At 38.1% G+C, this 22,927-nt stretch overlaps 1 protein-coding gene across 2 annotated transcripts in view; it reads left to right on the top strand.

Annotated features, from left to right (window-relative positions):
* Positions 1 to 22,266, top strand: part of SNX9 (sorting nexin 9) — a 63,626-nt gene extending 41,360 nt beyond the window's left edge. For both annotated transcript variants that reach the window (XM_034060495.1, XM_034060494.1), the window contains exons 9-18: positions 173 to 290; positions 3,007 to 3,137; positions 3,961 to 4,064; positions 6,301 to 6,404; positions 9,421 to 9,498; positions 14,889 to 14,965; positions 15,635 to 15,724; positions 17,192 to 17,306; positions 18,863 to 18,954; positions 20,214 to 22,266. In XM_034060495.1, the coding sequence (XP_033916386.1) occupies positions 173 to 290; positions 3,007 to 3,137; positions 3,961 to 4,064; positions 6,301 to 6,404; positions 9,421 to 9,498; positions 14,889 to 14,965; positions 15,635 to 15,724; positions 17,192 to 17,306; positions 18,863 to 18,954; positions 20,214 to 20,261 (957 nt within the window). In that variant the 3' untranslated portion in view covers positions 20,262 to 22,266. The remainder of the gene's footprint in view (positions 1 to 172; positions 291 to 3,006; positions 3,138 to 3,960; positions 4,065 to 6,300; positions 6,405 to 9,420; positions 9,499 to 14,888; positions 14,966 to 15,634; positions 15,725 to 17,191; positions 17,307 to 18,862; positions 18,955 to 20,213) is intronic.
* The last annotated feature ends 661 nt before the right edge of the window (positions 22,267 to 22,927 follow it).

The following is a 22,927-nucleotide window of genomic DNA, read 5'->3' as shown; positions in this document are numbered from 1 at the left end:
GCCCAAAGAGTTATTTTGTTCTGTTATTTCAAGTTCTTCTGTAGTTACAGATCCAAAGCTCTAAATCATAAATCTTACTTACATTCCACATATTTACTGTTCTGGTCACACTTGTTTCATGTCACTATCTGTAAATGCCTGTCACAAGTTCAGAGTTACGTTTCTCTTGCAGAACACTAATCGGTCTGTCAACCACAGATACAAGCACTTTGACTGGTTGTATGAGCGTCTCCTGGTTAAATTTGGATTAGCCATTCCAATCCCTTCTCTTCCAGACAAGCAAGTAACAGGTAATTGTTCCCAGTTGTGAATTCATGGGATGGGAAATAAGGAGATCACTTTTTTTTATAAGGTTCAGTTATTTCTTACTGTTTGTTTTTCCTATCATTTTTAAAGAAGGTATCAGAAAGATCCCAACCTTTCACCATTCAAAGTTTATAAGTTGTAATGGTTTACTACTAATAAAATGTCAGTGCTAAGAGCATAATTTCAGAACTCTGGTTTAATTATCTAGTCCAGTGATTTTAAAACAGAAGTAATTAAAACCAAGCAAACAAGAAAAATCCCTAGTTGCTACAGAAGAGAATATTTATTATTGGAGAGAAGAGATAAATACTTACGTTCCATATTTGCTAGTTGTCTGGAGAAATAGTTTTTGAGGGCTTTTTTTATTGGTGGTGTTGTTTGGTAAGGTTTTGGGCTTGAGGGGTGTTTTTTATGTGTGATTGTGTTACGTTGTAGGAGCTCCTGGAACAAAGCTCCTGTGCGTAAAAAAAACCCTGACAAACTGAGTTCTTTGACTCACAAGTAAAATGTTGCAGCTGTTTCTCCTGTTGCTCGATTTCACACTTGATTTAAAAAGCATCTTTCATTTGTATAACATTCTGCTCTGGTTTAATGTCAGTTCAGCTTGACTGAACTCTCTGAAACTTATGGAAATCTTCTGTTCTGACTTTAAAAAAAGTGTGATTGGATCTTTTACATGCTCATGAGTTCAGTCACTGCAATTGAATATGGTGATGATTGTGCATTTTCAGTAGTCTCTGGCTTCCTTGCCACACAACAGTATGCCTGTGTGCATGTGAAGAAAAGGATGGACACCTGTATAGGAGGAAAATGCATTACTTTTGCCTATTTCCATTTCGTGTTTTCTGGCAAGATTTTTATTCTGCCTTTAAGACAGCCAGTCTAAAACAAACATGCAAAAGCTGGCACTTTGCCAGCCACATGGCTGCATGCATCACTGAAATGCCACAGCTCTGCTGTGTCTGAAGAAAGCTAAGCAATAATGTAGTTGCTGGGATAAATGCCAAAGGAATTGAAAAGTGAAGAAGGAACTTCCTTGCCTTAGCCTTATGTTTAGAATTCACCAGTATTTTTATTTAAGCCATGCATGTGGACTAAAAAGAAACCAGGAGACCTGATGGGGTCTCTAGAATTCATCTTAACTGTATCTTAAAATTTTGACTGAAGTTTGATACCACAGTAAAACCTTGCCTGTGGATTTCTGTCTTCTGGAGTCTGTGAGAGAATAGTTTGCCTCATGCCCAAAATAAGAAAGCATGTCTCCTTTTTCTGTAATGAGAACTAGAAAAAGATGGTGCTTATCTTCATTGTGTTAAAGAAGCTACTTCTCTAGACGGCTGTCAGAAAGAATTTTTGTCCATTGATCTTGGCAAAGCAAGACTTAACATATAAACTGACTTTGCTCAAGATCATGCTTTTACTGGTGATGATATGCCTAATGACCAGCACATAACTTCCGAATGTTACTGTTCCTTTGCATTCCCTGTAGGAATGCTGTCGAGATTTCAGTATGGGGTAAAGATGGAACTGGTATTACTGAAGGTTATATAATGTCTCTTCTGTAGTAGCTGATTTTTTTGAGGGGAGGTGGGAGGGTTAAATTTTCTTCTTCCCTAGGTAATTTGTGGTAAATGCACCCATAATCAAACTCCATTTTCACTGATTGTGCTCTTTACCTGCTAGTCTTGATAGTTTCCATCTTTGTAATTAATAAAAAACCCCAACACCCACCTAAATGCCCACATAAATTACTCAACCTTGTGGAGCTGCTGCCATAGTAACTATACAGTAGAGTTATGTTGAAAGAGTACATGAATTCAAGGTTTGTCATTTGCACTGTAATTAGAAGAGTGGGGTGCTAGAGGAATCTTCTCATTCCTTTCAAATACATCGTATTCATTGTATGGCTTAAGTCTGATGTCATGCCTTTTTTTTTTAATTGGAAAAGACTCTCAAGAAGGTACGGTTTGTACTAAAGCTGAAAGGTTCTTAAGAACAGACAGTGATGATGCACTACGGGTTTAAAAAAAAGAGAAAGGTTACTTTTAGAATAGCTTGTTTAAAATCTCCTAACTACCAAATAAAGTAAGTCTTACATGTATGTATTCTAACTGGTTTGTGCATAAGATTTACTAAGATTGTTTGAGGGGTTTTCCCAACACATTAGTTTACCTATATAGAAATATATTTATGAAGGTGCTTCTTTTTTAATCAATTTAATCAATTTCAGTGCTTTGTTAGCAAGGACATGACAACTTGGAAAGTAAGTAGTTCCCTTTTCTCCAATGTTTTTGAACCTTTCATTGACCAAAGATTTACTAGACTCTGTCAGAAAAATATCTGCATTCCAAGCCTGTGCCTAACTTCTCTTAGGTAATCTGAATACCTAACTTCCATCCAAGAGTTTATTAATTTTTATTTTTCCAGAAATTGATTTATGTGTGTGTATTATGGTTTTTTAATACTTCTCGGCTATTTTAAAAAGGAAGAGTACTCTTGGTTAGTAATCAATAGAATGTAATTTAAGGGTCTCCCGATTTGTCAGCATATTTCCTTCTTGCAAGTTCTGAGTCATTAAATGGATTAATAACTCACCAGATGAATTACAGCTTCTATTTTAAGTTAAATTGAGGGGGAAAAAGAAAAAAAGCTGAGGGTACTAGAGTAGAAATGTAACAATTATTGTTCCATGTATAACAGGGCGCTTTGAAGAGGAATTTATCAAAATGCGTATGGAGAGACTGCAAGCTTGGATGACGAGGATGTGTCGCCATCCTGTTGTGTCAGAAAGTGAAGTTTTCCAGCAGTTTCTCAATTTCCGAGATGAGAAGGTAGGAAGTAAAGGTCACACGCAGACTAAGACTGAGGAATTGCTCCCTGCCTCACCATCCCCTTTGAACTGAGAGTTCAGCTTTGTAGCTTTTCATGTGTCTGCCCCCCTGTGGGTGATAGTGATAAGCCAAAATCTGCTGGGTTTATTAATCGAGCTGATTGATCAAAACAAGGCATAAAGTTGCTTGTGTGAAATGCTGTATGCTGTTCCAACAGGGGTGTGCTCTTCAAAGTAGCTTTGTTGCTAGTCTCTTAAGGACCGTTTGTGTCCTCCAGCAGAATAGGAACAATTACAACAACTCTTTAGGCTGTGCCCTGCTCTGTCTCTGTTGGACTTGCTAATCACTGTGGTCCTCTGGTAATGCTCTGATAACAGAAGCTACTTTGTAGCAGATCTAGGATGTGTCTAATCCTGTCTTATATTTAAAAACACATATACACCACCCTCTCACCACCCCCCACCCCCAAAAAAAAGCAACCCGTTATTCTCAGTAGGATGAGTTGTGATAGCATTATGCTGCAGTCTTACCTGATATAACCAGACTTCTTTCTTGTTGTCCTGCTACCCCCTGCCCCAGCATTTTTTTATGCTTTTTTTAAAGAGGTTTTATTATCTACATCTACAGTAAATAACATTTTCTTCATGACTGAGCTCTGATGAAACTTTTATTTAAAAGGTTTTAATTTCTGGGTGGTCTGTAGGATAACACTTCTCAACATTTCAGTCACTGCTTAAGTACATGCCTTTAAGCATTTGCATGAACAGTGGTGTTCAGACTTTGATGGATTTTTTGTTTGTTTGGGCTTTTTTTCCTCCTCAAGGAGTGGAAAACTGGAAAGCGGAAGGCAGAAAAAGATGAAACTGTGGGAGTCATGATCTTTTCCACAATGGAACCAGAAGCTCCTGACTTGGACATGGTAGAAATGTAAGGTGGTTTCTTTTTGCATGGACATTATGCATGTGGATATACAACAGATACCAAGCTAATATAAAACTAGAATAGTAAGTGTGCACATATATTCATGGATTTGATGAGGTGTTTCTCAAGGCAGAGCTGAAAAATTGAGATTTTCATATCAATTCCTCCAAAACTTGCTGGAACTGCATGGACTTTTGACTTCAGTGGCTGAATACTGATCCTGAAATAATTTATGCAAAACTAATAGACAAAGTACTGTCAGATCATATGGAGTGGTTTTTTTATACTGGTATGTAAGTATAGTTTGGTCTTTAATCCTTCAATTGTAAACACTTCCAAAGCATGCTAGGCTTATTAAGTAGCTCAGGATAGCTGTAGGTGGACCATCAAGGAAAACAATGCTTCTGTAAAATACTTGTATATAATGCACACACAAAGTATGTTTCTAATATCTGGAATCCATGGAAAGCTATTAAAAATTTAAATGATCAAATTAATTTTAAATGGGTTACAACATTTTTGGAGTATTCATCTAGAAGTGCAAAGGGATATATTTATTTTACATATGTATACATTTATATATACACAATTTGTATGTATCGTTCTCCTGATGGTACACCTTTTGGCTTCATAGAGTGAAAGACCAAATTTACTCTACAGCCTTTATCTCACTCCTTTAGGCTTAGTAATTTTTTCGTAGAAGATATGTTGTATGCATGATGTGATTTGCTTGCTGCTGTAGAACATAAGAATTTGGATAATGGTTTGTGTCTGAAACTGTGAATAAACTAGAGCTTATATTAGCAAAGCTGTAGTGTACCTACACCTGGAAATACCCCAGCATAGGCTTTATGCAAGCAATGCAGTGGATGTTAAGATGTATGTAATAGCTGTGTAGTAGCAGTTCTGTACTAGTAAAAAAAAAAGTGGACTTTTTTTAGGTCACTACCACTTCAAATATGAGAATTTCAAACTTGACTACTTTTCTGATGTGTGTTATATATAACCCAGTGGTATAAAGCTGGTATAAAAAGGTGGTATAAAGGTGAACCAGACAGAGCTTTTTGTACATAGGGTGCAGCAGAGGGTGAGACAGAACTCTGTCAGGGAGCAACCAGTATGTGGTCTGCTAAGCAGTTTTGTAGGCAAGCAGCTTGTATTGAGACCTCACCAGAGGGTACCATCGCCTGGGCTAGGACTGACAGTCTGGTGTTGTTCTGGGGATCTATCTCAAAGCATTGCAGGAGTGAGTGTAACACCTCAGACATCCATACCAGTGGCATTCTAGTGCCTGGGAATATCTTGGGGTGCTGATATAAGTCTGTATGAACAGTCTTGAAAGCTATGGTAGTCCTGCAAGTGGACAAACCAGCTTATTGAGTAGCTGTTAGATTCTTCAGCACTGCTACTCTGGCTCTTGGACGTTGCTTAGGTTGACTTGCTGTGAGATTTGTCTCACACAAACTTTGGCTGAGAGCATTTGTAAGATCTGATGCAGCTTGAATAATTCTCATTGAAGATTGGAAAATACATGTCTGTTTTTCTTCTGTGGAGTTCACAGAGCATTGTTGTATATGCAATGCTGTGTTAAAGAGGGGTAAAAATTCAGAATTCTCTTTTGAACATCACTGTTTTATTTTTTTTTTCCTCTCAGTAGCATAACTGAACACACAGCATTGTCTGCATTATATAATGTTATGCATATGTATTTCCCTTAGAGGAACTGCTATATTTTTATTTGCCTAGTTTAGACTTTTATTAAAATACCTGGAACAATTGTTTTCTTTCTATTTGTTCACTATTTTATGAATTTTGCTACATCTATTACTCTGATGTCTCATTTTATATCAATGTGAGGTCATTCTTTAAGTTCTCTAGGGATATATTTTCCTCAAATCTGTTTTTCTTGTTCTGGTATTTGATCTCACGAGGGAGAATATTCAGCTAATAGCGCTTTTTTTGGGGGGGAGTAACTCTAGCAAGCATGATAATCCAGTATCATGTGTTTAACAGTATTTTGTGGGGGGATAGAATGAAAATTGTCTGTATCTAAAGAAGGAAATTCTGACCTTGGTGAAATGGCAGAGATTTCAAGGAATTCATTAATTTCTCTACTTTGGCTTTTTTTTTTTTCCCCCAAGACCTAAGTGACACTGCTATTATAGTATCAACATTGTGTTTAGAGCTGATGTAATACATCTGTTTAACTGCTTTTTGTTTTTGCTTTTTCCAAATGCTGCAGAGAACAGAAATGTGATGCAGTGGGTAGGTTCACCAAAGCAATGGATGATGGAGTTAGAGAGCTGCTGACAGTGGGACAAGAGCACTGGAAGAGGTGTACAGGGCGTAAGTGTCCCTTCTGAACTAAGCAGTCATTTCTGTGTTGCTTTTCTTGGTAGTGGTGGTGGTGTTATTTATAATTCAAGGCACCTTTTAAAGGTTAAAGGAAATCCTAAATTATTGTAAGAATCTTGTGGCATTCTGGTTGTTTTCAGTGTCTGGGAGTATAAGTTGTGCAAGTTTTTTGTTTATGTTTTTGGTTGGGGTGGGTTTTTTTTCTTTCTCTCATAACAGAAATATCTGGTCCCTGCCCATAGCATTAAAAATACTCAATCATTCTAGTAACCCAGCTAAAGCCCTTGTTGGACATGTTCTCATATATTAGTCATTTATCTACATTTTGGTGACATGGGCAGAGTATACCTATCCGATGAAATCATGAATGATTGCATTTTATTAACCCCTTCTTTAGGATTCTTGCATGCCAGGAGGAGTGATTTAAAGATTACATGAGTTAAAAAAAAAAAAAAAAAAAAGAAAAACCTACTTGATTCTAACTTAATCTTTAGCCCAATTCTTTTTCTCCTATCTTCTCTTCCTTCCCACAGATATTTAGGGTTGCAGAACTTCACACCAAGTCCCTATGACTCTGCCTGGGCTCTAATTTCCTAGTCCACAGCAGTGTTCAGTGTTTGTGGCCACCACAAGGCAGCTATTGAAAGGAAGCAGGTACTACAGCTGAGGATCATAATAAGAAACACTTCAGGGCAGGCTGTAGTGTCTAGCAACTAAAGACCTATCACATAAATCACCTCAAAGCTCCTCCTTTTTTTTTCTTTGTTGTTTTGTTTTTTGGTTGGTTTTTTTTTCTCTCATTTTAACTCCTGTGAAAGAGAAAAAACAGATTGTCCCCAGACTTGGGAGTAAATACATCTGAGTTATCTCTTTGCTGCTTTCTAATCTAACACTGCAGTTGAATATCTCCAGCTAAGCAGAGGGAGTGAGAAGTATAGAAGCCCAGTCTCTTCTGGTGGTGATTGTTAGACCTTAGCCCCTGCTGGATGTGAACTTTGAATTATTTATGTTTCACCACTTTGAATAAGAGGGTTTCCTTCTACACGTCACTGACCCTCCTGCTGGTCAAAAGTAGTCTGTCACAGGGCACAGCTCTGGAACTGTACAGATTTCACTTCACTAGGAAATAGTACTGAGGGGGAAGTAATAAGGTCGTTCTGATGAGACTAGAAAAATAGCATTGCTTTGCAGTCACAGAAGCACTGATCAAAACCACTGTAGTTTAGGGCTGGCTGTGACTTGTGCTTACAGAAGAAAGTCAGTGTTCTGTTCACTGCTAAAATGTTCTTACACTTGCAACACTAGTGCTTTGGGTATAGAATTAATGTCTTTTCTTATAATTAAAGCTATTAGTTAGCATAAATATAGTAAGTCACATGTGATTGTGCTAAAATTTTTAACTTTCTGGACATTCATACTGAATGAAAAAAGGACAAGGGGTAGCGGGTTAAAACTTAAACAGGGGAGGTTTAGATTGGAAGAAATTGGAGAGATTTTAGAAGAAATTCTTTACTGTTAGGGTGGTGAGGCACTGGAATGGGTTGCCCAGGGAGGTAGTGAATGCTCCATCCCTGGCGGTGTACAAGGCCAGGTTGGATGAAGCCTTGGGTGATATGGTTTAGTGTGAGGTGTCCCTGCCCATGGCAGAGGGGTTGGTACTAGATGATCTTGACATCCTTTCCAACCCTGACTATTCTATGATTCTATGGGGATATGTAAACCTAAAGATTTTCAGTAATCTCTCAGGTTTTAAGTTCCCTGTCAGCTCTAGTCCCAGCTCCTAGTCAGAAGTATTTTTGGCGCTTTTTGAGCAATAGTTACATGCGTTACATTCTATGATATTTAAAGTGACTGACAGTGGAAACATCTTAAATGTAAGGGAAAAGAAACCAAATGTGCTTTGATGAAGTTTCCACTAGGGATTCGATAAGAAGTTAATGGCTGATAACAGAACTCTAGTACTCTGAATGGTACCTGTTGTATAAGAAATACTAGTTGTCATAAATAACCTAGCTTCTGGGCAAAAACTTGTTCAAAGATAATCAATAAAATTACGTGGTTTGGGGCGACTGGTTTGAGAGTTTTGATTTCTGTGGTGTGGCTTTTGTTGTTTTGGGGGTTTTTTTGGTGGTTTCTTTTTTGGGGTGGTTTTTTTTTTTTTCGTTCTGTGATCAGATTGTGTGGGATTATGTAGCTAAGAAACAGCTGGTGACCTGGGCAGTGCAGTCTCTGAATATAAATATTTGACAACAAAAAGCACATCTACTTGTGGGCTTGTGTCTTTTCTGCTAGCATAGGTAGCTTATAAAGGATTGCTTTTGCTTTTCAGATTGATGTTTAGGCCTCTGGGGTGATGGTATTCAAAGTGGTAATGAATGCATTCAAAAATCACAGCTCATTGACTTCGTTGTGAGGAAGCAATTTATGCATACATATTCAATAAATAGATTATAAACCACAGTTTTATTATTCAGATGCTTACATCAATTTTTATCCCTAGATAATTTTGGCTTCTAGTGCCTTTAAACAAAAAAAAATCCAGTATTTGATGAGAGTTTAGGTATTATAGGTCTGTATAATAATCTCCTCCCTTAAAATATTAATGAGATCTAGTCTACATATCACTGCAGCGTTTCCCCACTGGAGGATGAATACTGCTCATGAGGGGGAGAAAAACGCCTCACTGTATGACAGGAGGACTGAGCTTATGAGTACAGTGAGATATTTTTTCTTTTCCTTTTTTATAGCTGTCGCACACAGTTTCCCTAACTTTGTGGCTTTCAAGAATCTGAATTGCAATTGCTTTATCCAGTTTTAGAACATCTGTAGCAGGGGAGGGGGTAGGAATGTGATTGTAAAGGGCTTTACTAAGGGAAATGTGAAACTTTGTTGGTTTTTTTGACATCTGCTTCAGTCAAGTTTTGGAAATGCTACAAATTTAGTCTCACTTGCCCTTGTGGGTTTTTATTTCTGTTTCACTCCCTTCCCCATCCTTTCCCACTTTCAGCACTACCTAAGGAATACCAGAAGATAGGAAAAGCATTGCAGAGCCTGGCACTGGTCTTCAGCACTAGTGGATACCAAGGTAATTCCGTAGCTTCGTTTGGACTTAAGATACTTTAATTATATCTTCATTTTTGCCAGAGATCCTAATGCTTTTGTTCTTGAGCTCTAGATGTCAAGCATGATTCTGGAAAAAAACATTAAAAACTTGCTTCCATGTGTATATTACAGGGGCTTTTATATTTTAGTCTGCAATCTTGTTTTCTCTCACTGTATAATCATGTGGTGGGGAGGGGTTTAGCTTGATCTCATTAATATATAACATGCTGTAGCCGTAGCGGTCTTTGTGAGATCAAAGGAAAAGGGAGAATATGTGGCCTTGAAAATATCTGTCACGCAACTGTCATTTGACTTAATGAAAATAACAATTCTGTGTGGAGAACTTATTACAAGATTCTTGTATACCATTTTGTGGGCTGGAGGGTTGGCTGCTATAGCCTTTTCTTGTCCTTCACTTTTTCTTCTCTTTCAGGAGCCCTAAAATAGAGCCTATCATGTTAGGTATGAAAGCTATGGGAGGAAAAAGGAGGGCATCAATTGCTCAAAGTTCTCCTAAAATGTAGTCTTTAAGCCAGTCTTAAAAATCTGCTTTGATATGTTAAGTTCTGCTGATGTTTATCAGATAACTGTAAAATACTTATTTGTGTCCCAGGGGGAGCTTATTGAAACCATTTTCTCTGACGTTTTCTTATCAAATGTACTTTTTTCTGTAGATTTAATAGCAATACTGCTCTGTTATAAAACTTTCAATATCATATCATAGAGGCTTCTTGAAAAATTTCCATCTTAAGACTTCCAGTAGACCAGTACTTTGACTACTAATCTATCCTTTGCTTTGTACTCTTAAGGCTTTTTACCCCAGAAACTGTGTATTAAAATGCAACCACTTCTGAAGTTCAGGTTCTCTGCTGCTGGAAACATGAGAATATTTCCAATCTCTGTCCTGTACTTCAACAGGATGACTGCTTAGTTAGGATTGGAGCATAATAAAGTGCCTGAAAAGTTACTTTTGGATGTGAGAACCAAGTAGGGGATTTGTATAGTTACATACTCTTAGCAGGGGTTAAAAAACCCATAAATCCTAGCTAGATACAACCTGTTGTCAGAATTCTTGAGAAAGGATTGAAAATTGCTTGAACTGTAACACACATTCTTTTGCCAGGGTAAAGGGAAAACAGTATGGCTTAAAGCTAGGTTGCAAAATTGCAGATCAACCTTACAAATGAAAGCTTCAATTTGATTTCCAGCGTATTCAAATGGTATGAAAAAATAGATCCCATGATGTTTGGGAACTAGGCAAGGTGTTTCTCTTTTGCTGTTGGCTTAGATGCACCTGGTTGTATCCTAGTATCCTGCTGAGGAAAATGCTCTGATGCCTTTGTCCTGGTTCCATGTTTTGCTTGTTTCAATAACTGGTACACCAGTGTATTTTTTTTTATAATATATGGGATTATTTGCTTTCTAATTTGAGTTCCCAGCAAAAGAATAAGTGCAGTGCATGTGTTACTTTAAATTACCTGATCACCACTGCCCTCAGTCTGCCCTGCCTGCTGTTCATGTACAGTTTAATTCGATGGCTGACCCAGGTACAGGTCTGTGGATTAAGCAGACTCTATGCAAGAGGTAAGCACCTGGGATTAAACTGACAAATGCAGCTTTCCTGACCTCAGTATTTAAAAGAAGTATGAAGTACTAGCTGGGCGGAGTATGGCTTATGATTTTTCAAGACTATCAGCAAAGAAGAATAGGTCCTTCAGCCATACTTAAAGGCACTCAATTCAGTGTCTGTTGAGAGCTGAATCTTTTCATCTTCTTTTAATGAGTTCTAGAAGTTTAAGCATACAGGCCACTGAAGATGGCAGCAACTGGTTTGGTGACATGAATTATTTCCAGTTTCTGGCAGCTGATTTTTGACATACTGAATACACTGTTAGATGGTTTGTTTGCACAGTTAGGATAGGATGTATCTACTGTCTTTACCTCTTTCATTATTGCAGCCTGCTTGCTTTGCAAAGCCTTATTGTGTGGTGAATGACTACTGCCTTCTCTTCTGATTTCCAGCCTAAAATGTTTAAGATGGCACCAGGCAAGATGCACTTGTTTATTTGTCTCACTCAAGCTCTTTTTCTTATGCTGCAGAGTGAGCCTTATCAATTAGTTTCCAGCCACAGTGCATATTAGGAGTCTGTCCCCAGTATTTCTAGAGGCAAGGATACCCTTAAAATTATTAAGGACACATTGAGAGGTTCTCATTTAACTTGGCCATGGGCCTATGTACTGTCAAATCAGTTTGAAGAACATGTCACTTGGAAGTATGATCCTGGTCCAAAAATGCATATTGTGCAGTTCCAGAGTATGCCTGGAAGCATCTTGCTGCCTGGCACTATGTTACCAATCTGATTGCATCATACAATGCTCTTGGGTACACAGCCTTAAAATAGCATGGCTTCTCTTTTGCGGCACCAAATCTGGGCAAGTCTTACTCCTATATTAAGAAAATGTGAATAGTCTCTGGTATGCCATTCAACCATAGTAAGATCTCCTAATCCTACATCACCCCTCAGGAATCTTGTTAGGCAGTTACATGACAAGTTTCACTATTCTGCCAGGTAGCAACAAGCATATCTTGCCTTTCAAGCTGCTTGTGTGCTGAACATTCAGTCTGAGGTGTACTTGTTAAGTAGTTTCCTAGTACATCAGATCCTTTTGCTACTCCTGGATTCTGTTAAAACATGCTTTGAAAGAAAACAAAACCAAAGCATTTCTTGGCAGAAAAAATTCTGCTGTACTGGTCAAGCTTTACAAACTGTTAGTTGCTTCAATATGGTTGGTGTGTTCCCTCAGAGGTGGTGATCACTGGCATTTCTAAGCAGTTGAACTGGCAAGAGATGCTCTGCTAAGCATTACTAGGTGACTCCTTGTAGCTCTGCATCTTACACATAATGCACACTGCCCAAAATTTGTTATAAATGCCACCAGCACATGGGTCTTTCTGCTTTTCAATTGGTTAAAGAAGCCCTGACATGCTGGTATATCCTTACGCTGGGACGCAGCTCAGCTTTCATGGCTTAAGAAGCCCATTTGCAGCTTTGTGTCAGTTCAGAAGCTGAGAATACTAGAAACTCAGCCGTGTCCAGGTAACAGAATTCTGACCAAAACCTGTGCTGACAACAGTGATTGGGAGCAATCTGCTGCTGGAATTCACTGGCAAGGTGGCCTGGTGTAGGGAGTGACTGACCATGGCATGGCACTGCTCATAAGGTGTAGTAGAACTTGGAGGGTGTGGCAGGTGAGAGATGAAAACTGACTCTTTGAGGCTGCCCTGGCACTACCTGGAAGAGAGATTGTAGAACAAAGGATTCAGAATGAGACGATGCTGATACTCTTTTAACACTTTACCACTTGTGTGCCTGTCTATTGCTGAGACCTACTGCCTGGAACAACTTTTAAATATGCAATCCCTTAGGCCTATTTTTGGAGGAGTGTGAATGCCCCTGCTAGTAGTAGAAATACTTCATGTACCCTGTGTCTTCTACAAGCTGGATTTCTTCCCTGCTGTTCCCAAATGAAAGCAGATCAGTGCTGGGAGGATTTGTCCAGATTCTTTGAAGCTCCAATCTGTGAAGGTCCCTAGAGTGAGCTTTGGATATAAGGGGAGGATTCTCTTTCTACTCAAATATAATACTTTTCCTCTTTCTTTCTGCTCAGATAGGAAAAAGTCATAATCATTTATAGCATTATGAAATGTACAGCAACATCTGGACCAACCTGGCTTCTGACTCTTAACTGAAGTGACACGATGATTTTTTGTTCTAGAATACAGGCGTCAGTTATCTAAGCTATCTAAGTATCTAAGTTACTTCAAGGTTACTGAAAATTACTTCTGAGCAGATGTGAGGAATTCTGAAAGAATGAAATTTTAGTCTACCTGAAATGATGAAATTGATCTCTGACTTTTTTTATTGCTTTATAACAGTGTGAAGAGTTACATACCTTTTGGATCTCACAATGGGATTTCATGTTGTTTTTATTTTATCCACACAGGCTCAAAGAGAAGAAAAATAGCTAAAAACAGTTATTTTTCTTCAGCAGTGTTTGTGTTGCTGGACTTACTGGTTCTTAGGATCAGTAGCTTCCCTTAAAGCTTTTGGCTTTATGAAACCAGTTTAATGGAAAGTAAGAATCGATTGATAGAACTGAAGCAACATTTAGTCATTATCTTTGTTTTCTTTTAGGGCATTCTAAAGTGAAGAAATCCTGCCTAATAAATCTCTAATATATATTAGTTCATACGTTGTAGTAAAAGAAAATAGTGTTCAGTTTAATCATTAATGAAATCAATGTTGGGTAATTTTCAATTACGACACTGATTAATGTCTATAGAATAAATGCAAGGTGTTCATAAGAGACTAACTGTGGCCTAATGTCAAGATGTGTCTGAAAGGATGAGGAAAAATATTTTCTTTTTTTTTCTTTTTCTTAAACTGAAATTCAGCATCTGTAAATTCCCCTTTCTCTGCCTTAATTTGCTTTCTGTACTGTTGACTACGTGCCTTGGACAAGCTAACAAGGATGGAAAAAACCTGTGGTGTTTTGGGAAGGTGAAGTGGCATGAAAAAAAAGCAAGGATGTAAGGCTTGTTTCCATCTTTGTTCCACGTAGCCATGTCCTGCTAGTAATAAAAGAGTGCTTGTGGTGTTGTCTAGCGTAGGCTTTGTGATGATGTTTGTATATTCAAGTGCAGTCTGTGGGGCCTTTTGGTCTATTTCATATGAGGATCAGAGTTAGAAACTTGCTCTCAAAACCAGCAATTCTCAAAGAGCTTGAAAATATATATTATCCAAGAGTTTCCTAAGGGTCGAAATCTTGTTGGCAAGGAAGAAGGTTAGTTGGGCCTCATGCTTCTCTGACCTCATAACAGTTACAGTCTAGGACTGTTGGTGAGCCTCAGGCTAGCATCAGTGCTTAGTAGGGCATCATGGAGAATTTATGCTTATTGGGTATGAAAACAATTTATTAAAAATCAGAACAGCAGCTGTCTCTTCAGCTTTAAGTCTATCTTCTGGTGTGATCCTCCTTGTCCTCCCTGCTCTCCCATTCTCATAGGCTTCCTGTTGTCCTGTGTGTTGGAATACCTGTGTATTTAAGCTACTTAAAATTATGAAATATGGAAGTGAATAGTGATAGTACTGTGGTAGAACAGTGTTTACATAGTCCCTTCAGAATTCATTTTCTATGAGTCCTTCAGAGTTCTCCTTTAACATTTTTCTAACTTCTTTATTACTGCTGGCTATAAAATGATGACTAGTCATTTATTCATGTAGAATAAGCTATTTTAGATATTTGCCTTGAATCAAGGCAAGTTTCTTACTGCAATTCACTTGCTGTAATTTGAACACTGTTTACTTTTAGGAGAATCTGATCTCAATGGAGCAATAACAGAAGCAGGGAAAACTTATGAAGAAATCGCCAGTCTTGTAGCAGATCAGGTAGGAGTATTATGAATGCATCAGTGTAGTGTGTACAAACATATCACCTATCTGGATCACTTCTGACTCTTTTTCTTTTAAAACATAACTGCTAGTGCTGCATACCAGTTAAATGAAATGATTATTAATACTTTTAAATGCGCTTTCATCTTCTTTACTGTGCATCAACTTAGGATGTGGTGAGAGGGTATTTCTCCTGGTGTCAGTATTCAAGTCATAAATTGATGTTTTGTGTATTAAACTTAGTCTCCAAAATGCAGATCTTAAAATAGTTTTCCAAGTCAGCAGCTATGGACATGCACCTGTCCCATATGTGCAGCTGTGCATGTAATAAGACTGTACTGGCAACTCCTCTTTAGTGAAAATTCAAGGCAAAATCCTTCATGTCATAAGCTAGTGTTGAGTAAAACAAAGAACAGGCATCTGCTAACTGGTGCTTGGTGTTTTACTCCAAAGAGCTTATATTTCCAGAAGGACTCCTTTAAATGCAGAAAAGCCTGCAATATACAATAAGTATTAAGTAATTTTAGTATGGAGTGGGTTTTTTCTGTTCTTTCCTTCCTTTTTTTCTTTTTTTCCCCCTCACCCCTCTTTTGGCATCATAGTTTCTTTACTCTGATATTAATGCGCCACAGATACTTTTAACTAATGCTTATGCTTTGTTATTAGCCAAAGAAAGATCTTCACTTTCTGATGGAAACAAATCATGAATATAAAGGATTTCTTGGTTGCTTTCCTGACATTATAGGAGCTCATAAGGTATGTGAGGGGCCCTTCCTTTTAAGGGTTGGGTGTTAGAAGGGTCTACAGCAACAAAAGTAGTGGTGTGGTACAGTGCATTTATGCAGCAGCCTGGCCCTGCTTCCAGAAACTCTGAAAGCTTCTATAAAACTGGTATATCGGTTTTTAAAATAAAATACTTAGAGGGAGGGAAGCTAGAACTTGTCGTCAGGTTTGAGACTATCATGACTAGTGTAGTAGAGCAGTAGAAACATCATTATTTTTTTCAGGTTAACTTCATGTTCCAATGTAGTGAGTAGCAGTAGTGTAAACATGTAGTATTTGAGCCTTACATAGTAGCTGATACTAAGCCATCTCAGTATTGCAGGGAAAACTTCTGTGCACTTACATGGCTAGCTTACTGATATGGATAAATAATCATGCACTGACTAGAAGTTTCTTTTTAATATTTAAAATCAGAGAATAGGGCTAACTCTTCTGAGGGGAGAGAGATAAAAAATCATGCACCACGAAAACAAACCCCAAAACAAAAAAACACCAGTAACAAAACCCAACCCCTTTGTTCTCTGTAATAGGAAAGTCATCAAATAATAAACCAGTAAATTTAGCCATTGAGTTTAGTTTGGGATAGTCTGCCCTTTTTTTGATCCTAGAGGTTTCCATCTGTTCTTGTGCATACTGTAACGTATTTCAGGAAACTAAATATTTTGAACTGTTAAACAAATACGCAAGTATTTTTATTTTTTTTTTTACCCCTTGAAGTGATAAATGTATGAAGGAAGGTCATATTTATAAGAGCAACAAAGATGGAAGCCTGTCAGTTCTATATTGTCTTTCTTAGGGCACTTACGATATTCTTCAGGAGAAATCCTTGGGGACAAATACCTTAAAAGGAGAAGAAATGTTTTTAAAACTTGAAACATGTTTCAGGCCTAGTGCCAAGAGATGTGTAAATAGATTGTCTTGAATGTTGTTTGGCACAAATGCATTGTGAAGGGGGAGGCATTTCTTTTTATGCTTATGTGACACAAGGCTTTTCCTGAATCAAAAGTTATACACTGCAGTGAGTTGTCTCTTGGAATATAGCTCATCATCACATCTTCTATAATGTGCAAATAAGGTTCTACAGGCATTTGAGTCTTTTGGATGTCTGTTGTGCTGGTAAGCTGTATTTTGAAACTTGATCCTTTTGTCCTTTCTGTACATATCCCTGTGTATTACTGCCTTTACCAAACTCAATTTCCTAGTGACTCGATTCATGCCTGTGTTTGAAGTTACTTTTTGTAAGCCCTTGGGACTCTTGAAATCAGTAGAATGAAATAACAAACTTCAGGTGAAAATGTGAGAAGGCAGAATCTGTCATTTTGTGTGTATATGTTATGTGTATAGTGTGCAAGCTCAAAATGTGGCCAGCAGCATTTTGGACGACTGTAAAGACCTTCGAGTTGACTATTCTTTTAATCTGTCTGCATTTGGTTTTTACAGGGAGCAATAGAAAGAGTGAAAGAATGTGATAAATTAGTTGCAACTAGTAAAATAACACCACAAGACAAACAGAACATGGTGAAACGTGTGAGCACCATGGCTTATGCACTACAAGGTAAACCAAATTTTGGGCTAAATAGTGATGTTGTAGACCTCTGAAATAAATAACAAACTTTGAAAGAGAATCTTTATTCTGCCAGGAATAATAAGAGCTAGGCATAGGTGGGTTTGGATTTTTGGGTTGTTCTTTTGTTGGTTGGTTGGTTGGTTTTGTTTTTTTGTTTGTTTCTTTGGGGGGGGTGGGGGGGATTATTTTGGTTTTTTTTTTTTTTTTTTAATATTTATTGTGCATGTGACTTGCTTAGATTTTCCTAAAATTGCAGTTATTTTGTTTGTTGTTTTCTTTCAAATCTTATATTGATATTACAAAAGATAGTGTTTTGGAAATACAATTTTGAAAAAAACCAACCAAACATGCAAAAAAAACCCCCACACCAAAACAGCAAAACAAAATGGCAGCACAGTCCCCCCAGACTGATTCTTTCATTTTTGAAGTGATAATGTCTCAAAGAAAAAGCACAGGCCCTGATGCATGAAGCAGTTCATGTGCAGAAGTGTGCTTTTGACTCATGGTTTAGTCAGACATGATCCAGTTGCAGTTCTTGTTGTACATAAGATTTTATTTCCTGCATGTTCTTTGAATTTAGCTTTTCCTCTTTAGGTGAGAGATGTTTTAAATATGAGATCCAGCACACTGCACTTGAAAAACTGGGGAAGCAATGAATCAGGGCTCAGGCCTGCAGGATATCAAGTCCTTAGGTGCATCCTGTTACTGACTTCAGTGGAACTACTCATTGCTGAGGGAGTTGCATCTTTTTTAGCTGACTTTAAGGCAAGAGTACTTAGTGTTGTACAGGACAAAGTCAGAGCAGCACACAAAAATGATTTTAGAAACAAACAAGGAAACTCCCCAGTCCCTTCTTGGTCACAATGATACAAGAGGACTGTGCTGTGTAGGTGGTAATCATGGAAGAGACCTCTAGGATAACTCTTACAATCTAGAATATTTCTTCTCCCTCTGTTGGTATCTCAAAATATATTTCATTTTTTATTTCAGCCATAAGCTGTGATCTGACAAGAGATGCAGAAAGTGGTGAAAGGTGTTACAGATTCAGTAATGCTAATTCTATTTTCTACTGAAACAGCCTCAGTCCAGAGTGGGTCAAACACTACTGCTGAATCTTTTTTTGAGCTAAATATTTACAGATGTGGCTTACAGCTTGATATCTGTACCCTTGGAAATCTGAATGTCCTAGCCAATATATCTGTTGGAAACACTTCAGGAAAGAGCAGTTACCTCAGTATGATAAAGTTCTCCATGTATTTTTCATCAAATCTTTGTACACCTCAGTATTGTAACAAGAACCTGGCTTTATCCAGGAGGTATCTATATTTTATCATGGAGTAAGAGACACCCTACCAATTCTACAAGCAGTTCCATTGTAACCTGAGTGCTGCAAGCAAAACAGGTTGTGGAAGCATGAGAACAGTAACTATGGTGACAGGGCTGAACATTGAGCTTGGTGCACAGTAACTAACCTGAACGAAGTGAAACTGTTTCTAATTGCCAATGGTTCTCTTAAATAATTTGCCTCCTGGGTCTGCTTGCAGCTGAGATGAATCACTTCCACAGTAACCGGATTTATGACTACAACAGTGTCATTCGTTTGTATCTGGAGCAGCAGGCACAGTTCTATGAAACGGTAAGAGGTAGTATTTCAGTGCCATTTTCCTGGCATGTACCATGCTGCCACTTCTATAAGAAAAACAGTACTTCATCTTTTTACATGAGCCTCTATCAGAGAGAAGATGTTTCAAGAATTGTACATGTAAAAAAAATACCTAGGTAAAATAATACTTTCCTACAATTACTGTCCTATGTATGTGGTTGCCATATTAGACCTAAAAACCAGTGTAGAGAAACATTATTGTTGACAGCTTGATTTTCACTTTTATTTTTCTCAATGCTAGAACTAGATATGCAGTAAGACCTGCTGCACTGAATACATCAAAAAAACATTTGAATGAAACTTTCCTCTCATAGGAATGGGGGATGAAGCGAAGCTTCTGCGATTTAAGGCCTGATGTATACAAGTTGGGGGGAGACAGGACTGCAGTTGGGGGGAGACAGGACTGCAGTGCTTTAAGTGACTTACTAAATATGGTAATGCTGACCACTTCACTGACAACCTTGGATCTCATTTAAATTTGTTCTTATGCATGAGTTCCTTTTTTAAAAAGAAAAACAACAAATTTTCTAATGTGATATGCTGCTAAAACACATGTGCTTGAGTGTGCTGGAGCCTGGCTTCTATCTTAAAGGAGCAATATAAGCAACTGGTTGCCCCTCAACAGCAGTAAAAGGTGCCAGTGTGGCTTCAGAGGTATCTTTAAGGGATGATAACTTCAGGTTCCCCATCTGATGGGGTTAGGCATGGGTTTCTCTTACTTTCTTTCAGTCTCTTGTGCAGTCCATCCCAGTTCTGCTGGTTGCAGCCTCACCAGTCTCCTTATACTAATCCTCTCTCCCCCAGTACAGGGACAAAATCCAAGTGCACACGTGGGATGCTGCTGGCTACTGTGAGAACACAGGAACTCTGTTCTGATGTGTGGCTTTGTTTAAGTAGGGAAATTGATTTAATGAAAAATACGGCTTTGTGCCTGTAATCCTCCTGCACACTGCAATGCTAGATAACCTGATAGGCAAGAGAACAGCCCTGCCTACAATACCTTCTCCAACACGAGTGGTGAGAGCACAAAATGAACAAGGCAGGAAGTGTGTACAATGAGAAGAAAAGTCTTTATAATGGAATGCTTTGAGAGTCCATTACATAATATACAAAATCTGTGGTAGAAACTGCAATTTTAAAGAAAATGAGGGAACAATTTAATTTCTTACCCTGTAATTGTATTTCTGCATAAAGTGACTACATATTAAATATATTCTGTTTCTTTGTTTCAGATTGCACAGAAGCTGAGGCAGGCACTCAGCCGCTTTCCTATGATGTAAAGAATAACTAGTCAACAATAAAGAGCAACTCCGAAGTGCTTTTCTGATTTTGGGGCAATGCTAATAAAAACTTGTTAGCCTTTGCTAACCCACCAAACCCACCAAAAAACCCCAATGACAACAATCAGTTGTAGGAAAAAAAAAAATTGTTTAAAATTTCACTTTGTCAGCTGAAATCATAAGATAAGGTTCTCTTACCTTGAATGGTCTCCCATTTGTATCATTATTTAAATAAAAACAGACAGATAATGCTGTCATTCTTGGGGTTCTAAATTATCAAACTGGTATGTTGCTATGGACTTCACGCAGACTTGCATCTATCAGATGTTCTTCCTAAAACTCTTAACATCAGACTTACAAATTTGTATCTTTTAAGTGGGAAAGCAGACAAGCTTGAGAGAATTAATACTCATTATATGCAGTTCAGCTCTCTAGCAATTCGGTAGCCAGGAGGAATTATATTTGTATATGCTTCTGGTACATGTTCATGATAATCTCCTGAATGAACACTTTGTTCTAAGTTTTGCTTCCCATGTGCAGCCATGGCATACTGCTCCTATTATGACTTCTGGTAAATATCTCTCATTCTTCCTTTTCTCCTTTTTTTTTTTTCCTTCTAACTAAATCTTGTACTTGTGGCACAACACCTCAGAGCTTATGTCAGGCTCTTTTCTTTCTTGCTATGCACTGTGTAAGATGACGAAGTACAAATAAGAAATGAGCCATTCAGGAAGGTGCAAAAACAGTTTTCCATACCAGCACTTTGACACTCCCCAGTATTATGCCATAAGGCACTGGTGTTCCTCAGTGCTGTAAAGGGATAGCTTCCCTTTTATCCCTCAGAGTTTAGAGCCCTTTGGCAGAGGGGACACTGCCACATCTAACCCAAACTACCAGATGTCCCCAGATTCCAACTAAGCTCAGGTCTTCATGTAGTAGTATGGTGTGCTATTGGCTTGGGTTAACTTTTTGTTACCTTCTAATGCAAACTAAAAGGTGACAAAAGTACTGAATAACATCGTTAGTTATCCCACAAACTCTTGTGCTTTGATTATCATCTCTTATCATGTGAGCCGGTGACCCCTTTCGTATGACTGAAGCATCATTTGAGGCGAAGGCTTTTCAAAGCAGAAAGCCACCACCAACCCTGTGCACAGTGGGCACTGACTGCAGTAATTCATTTCATGCCATAAGCAAGCACAAAAGCCAAAATGCAGTTTTTGCTAAAATGTGCCTAGAAAACAAACATTTCAGCAAAAGGAAAAACCAAACCAAGGCATTTTACCAATAAGCCATTCTAAGGAACGGGTGCAGTCTGATGGTTGATTAGTTGCCTTATTCTATTTTGCATTGGTGTTACTTTTGTGTGCTAGAAGGAAAATCTGGGCCTGCCAGAATAACCTGAAACCAAACCAGACCAGACTAAGCCTAAGTCTAGATGCTTTTCAGTGTCTCTGGTTTTGTTCACATTTTATAAACCTTGTCTTTTTTTCCTCCCAGTTTTAGTTGTTTGCTTCCAAAATTCCATAGAGTTAGTGTTGTTTGATACAGCCATTTAAATATGTACAAATTGTAAAGAATGTGTATAAATGTTTTACACCAAATGTAAGATCTGCTTGCATGTAGAAGCAGCTTCTATAATAAATTGTTACAATATGTACAGTAAATTCTGAAATCACCTTTTCAAGCCAGCATTTTTTTAGCATTTGTATATTCACTTTTTGGTAATGAAATCTCTTTGTAACAGTCTCTTGATTTGGGAGGGGGAAGGGGGGGTGGGGTAACAATCCTTAAATAGCTCCACATGCACTAAAGCTGAAGGCTCTTTACCTTGAAGGGATTGTTTTTGGAATGTAAGCGTAAGCTGTGCATTCCCAGTGCAGGAAAGCTATGACGTAGCAACTGTGTCAGAGATGCAGCATTTTGGCACAAAAGAGAAGCTGTTAAAAGACTTCTAGTAAAATGATGTTAAAACTGGTAAATAAATATTTATGTATATCCACCAGACTATTTTACTTTTTTTCTTCCTTTAAATCATCATGTTGCTTTTTAACAGGGTGATGCAGTGTGAGGCACATCCTCATAGCTTTTCATCAGCTTATACACACTGGCCAGCTGAGAAAGGAGAAAGCATCCATGTGTCTTCCATGAAGCGGGCATCCCAACTGAAGGGTATAATAGTGCTAGTGACTGCAGACCAGCAAAGGCTACGCATATGTTGTAAGCCTTCATTATTCAGGTCAGTCTAGCTCGTGGCTGATAGAGCCCTCCTGACTGCAAATAAGTAGTAGAGCACAGTGCTACTGTGTATTCCTGGCTTTGTGTCGGCATGGTGTTGACCCAGAATAGGAATTTTATTGTCTTTGGCATTTGTTTTTTAAATTAGACATCAATAGTGGCATAGTTAGGTTGAGTGAGTTGGGAGCAACAGAAAATTTTCCCCCTGAAGATGCAGTCATGAAACTGTTACTCGAATAACAAGTTGGAGTAAGACTTGAGCAGTGCCCTCCTGAATTCTGTTTGTCATAGCTGAATAATTTATCTTTCTGGAACATCAAAAAGCTTGAATACTGTTTCCTGGCTTATGCTTTTCTTCACGGGTGAGTCAAACACTGGCATTATTCCAGTGACTTTTACAAAGTCATCAAGTGCCCTAGCTACTGGGT

The sequence above is a fragment of the Melopsittacus undulatus genome, chromosome 3 (assembly GCF_012275295.1).
Source record: "Melopsittacus undulatus isolate bMelUnd1 chromosome 3, bMelUnd1.mat.Z, whole genome shotgun sequence".
Lineage (NCBI taxonomy): Eukaryota > Metazoa > Chordata > Aves > Psittaciformes > Psittaculidae > Melopsittacus > Melopsittacus undulatus.
The sequence above is the reverse complement of the archived record's forward strand: the minus strand, read 5'-3'. Positions and strand labels throughout refer to the sequence as shown.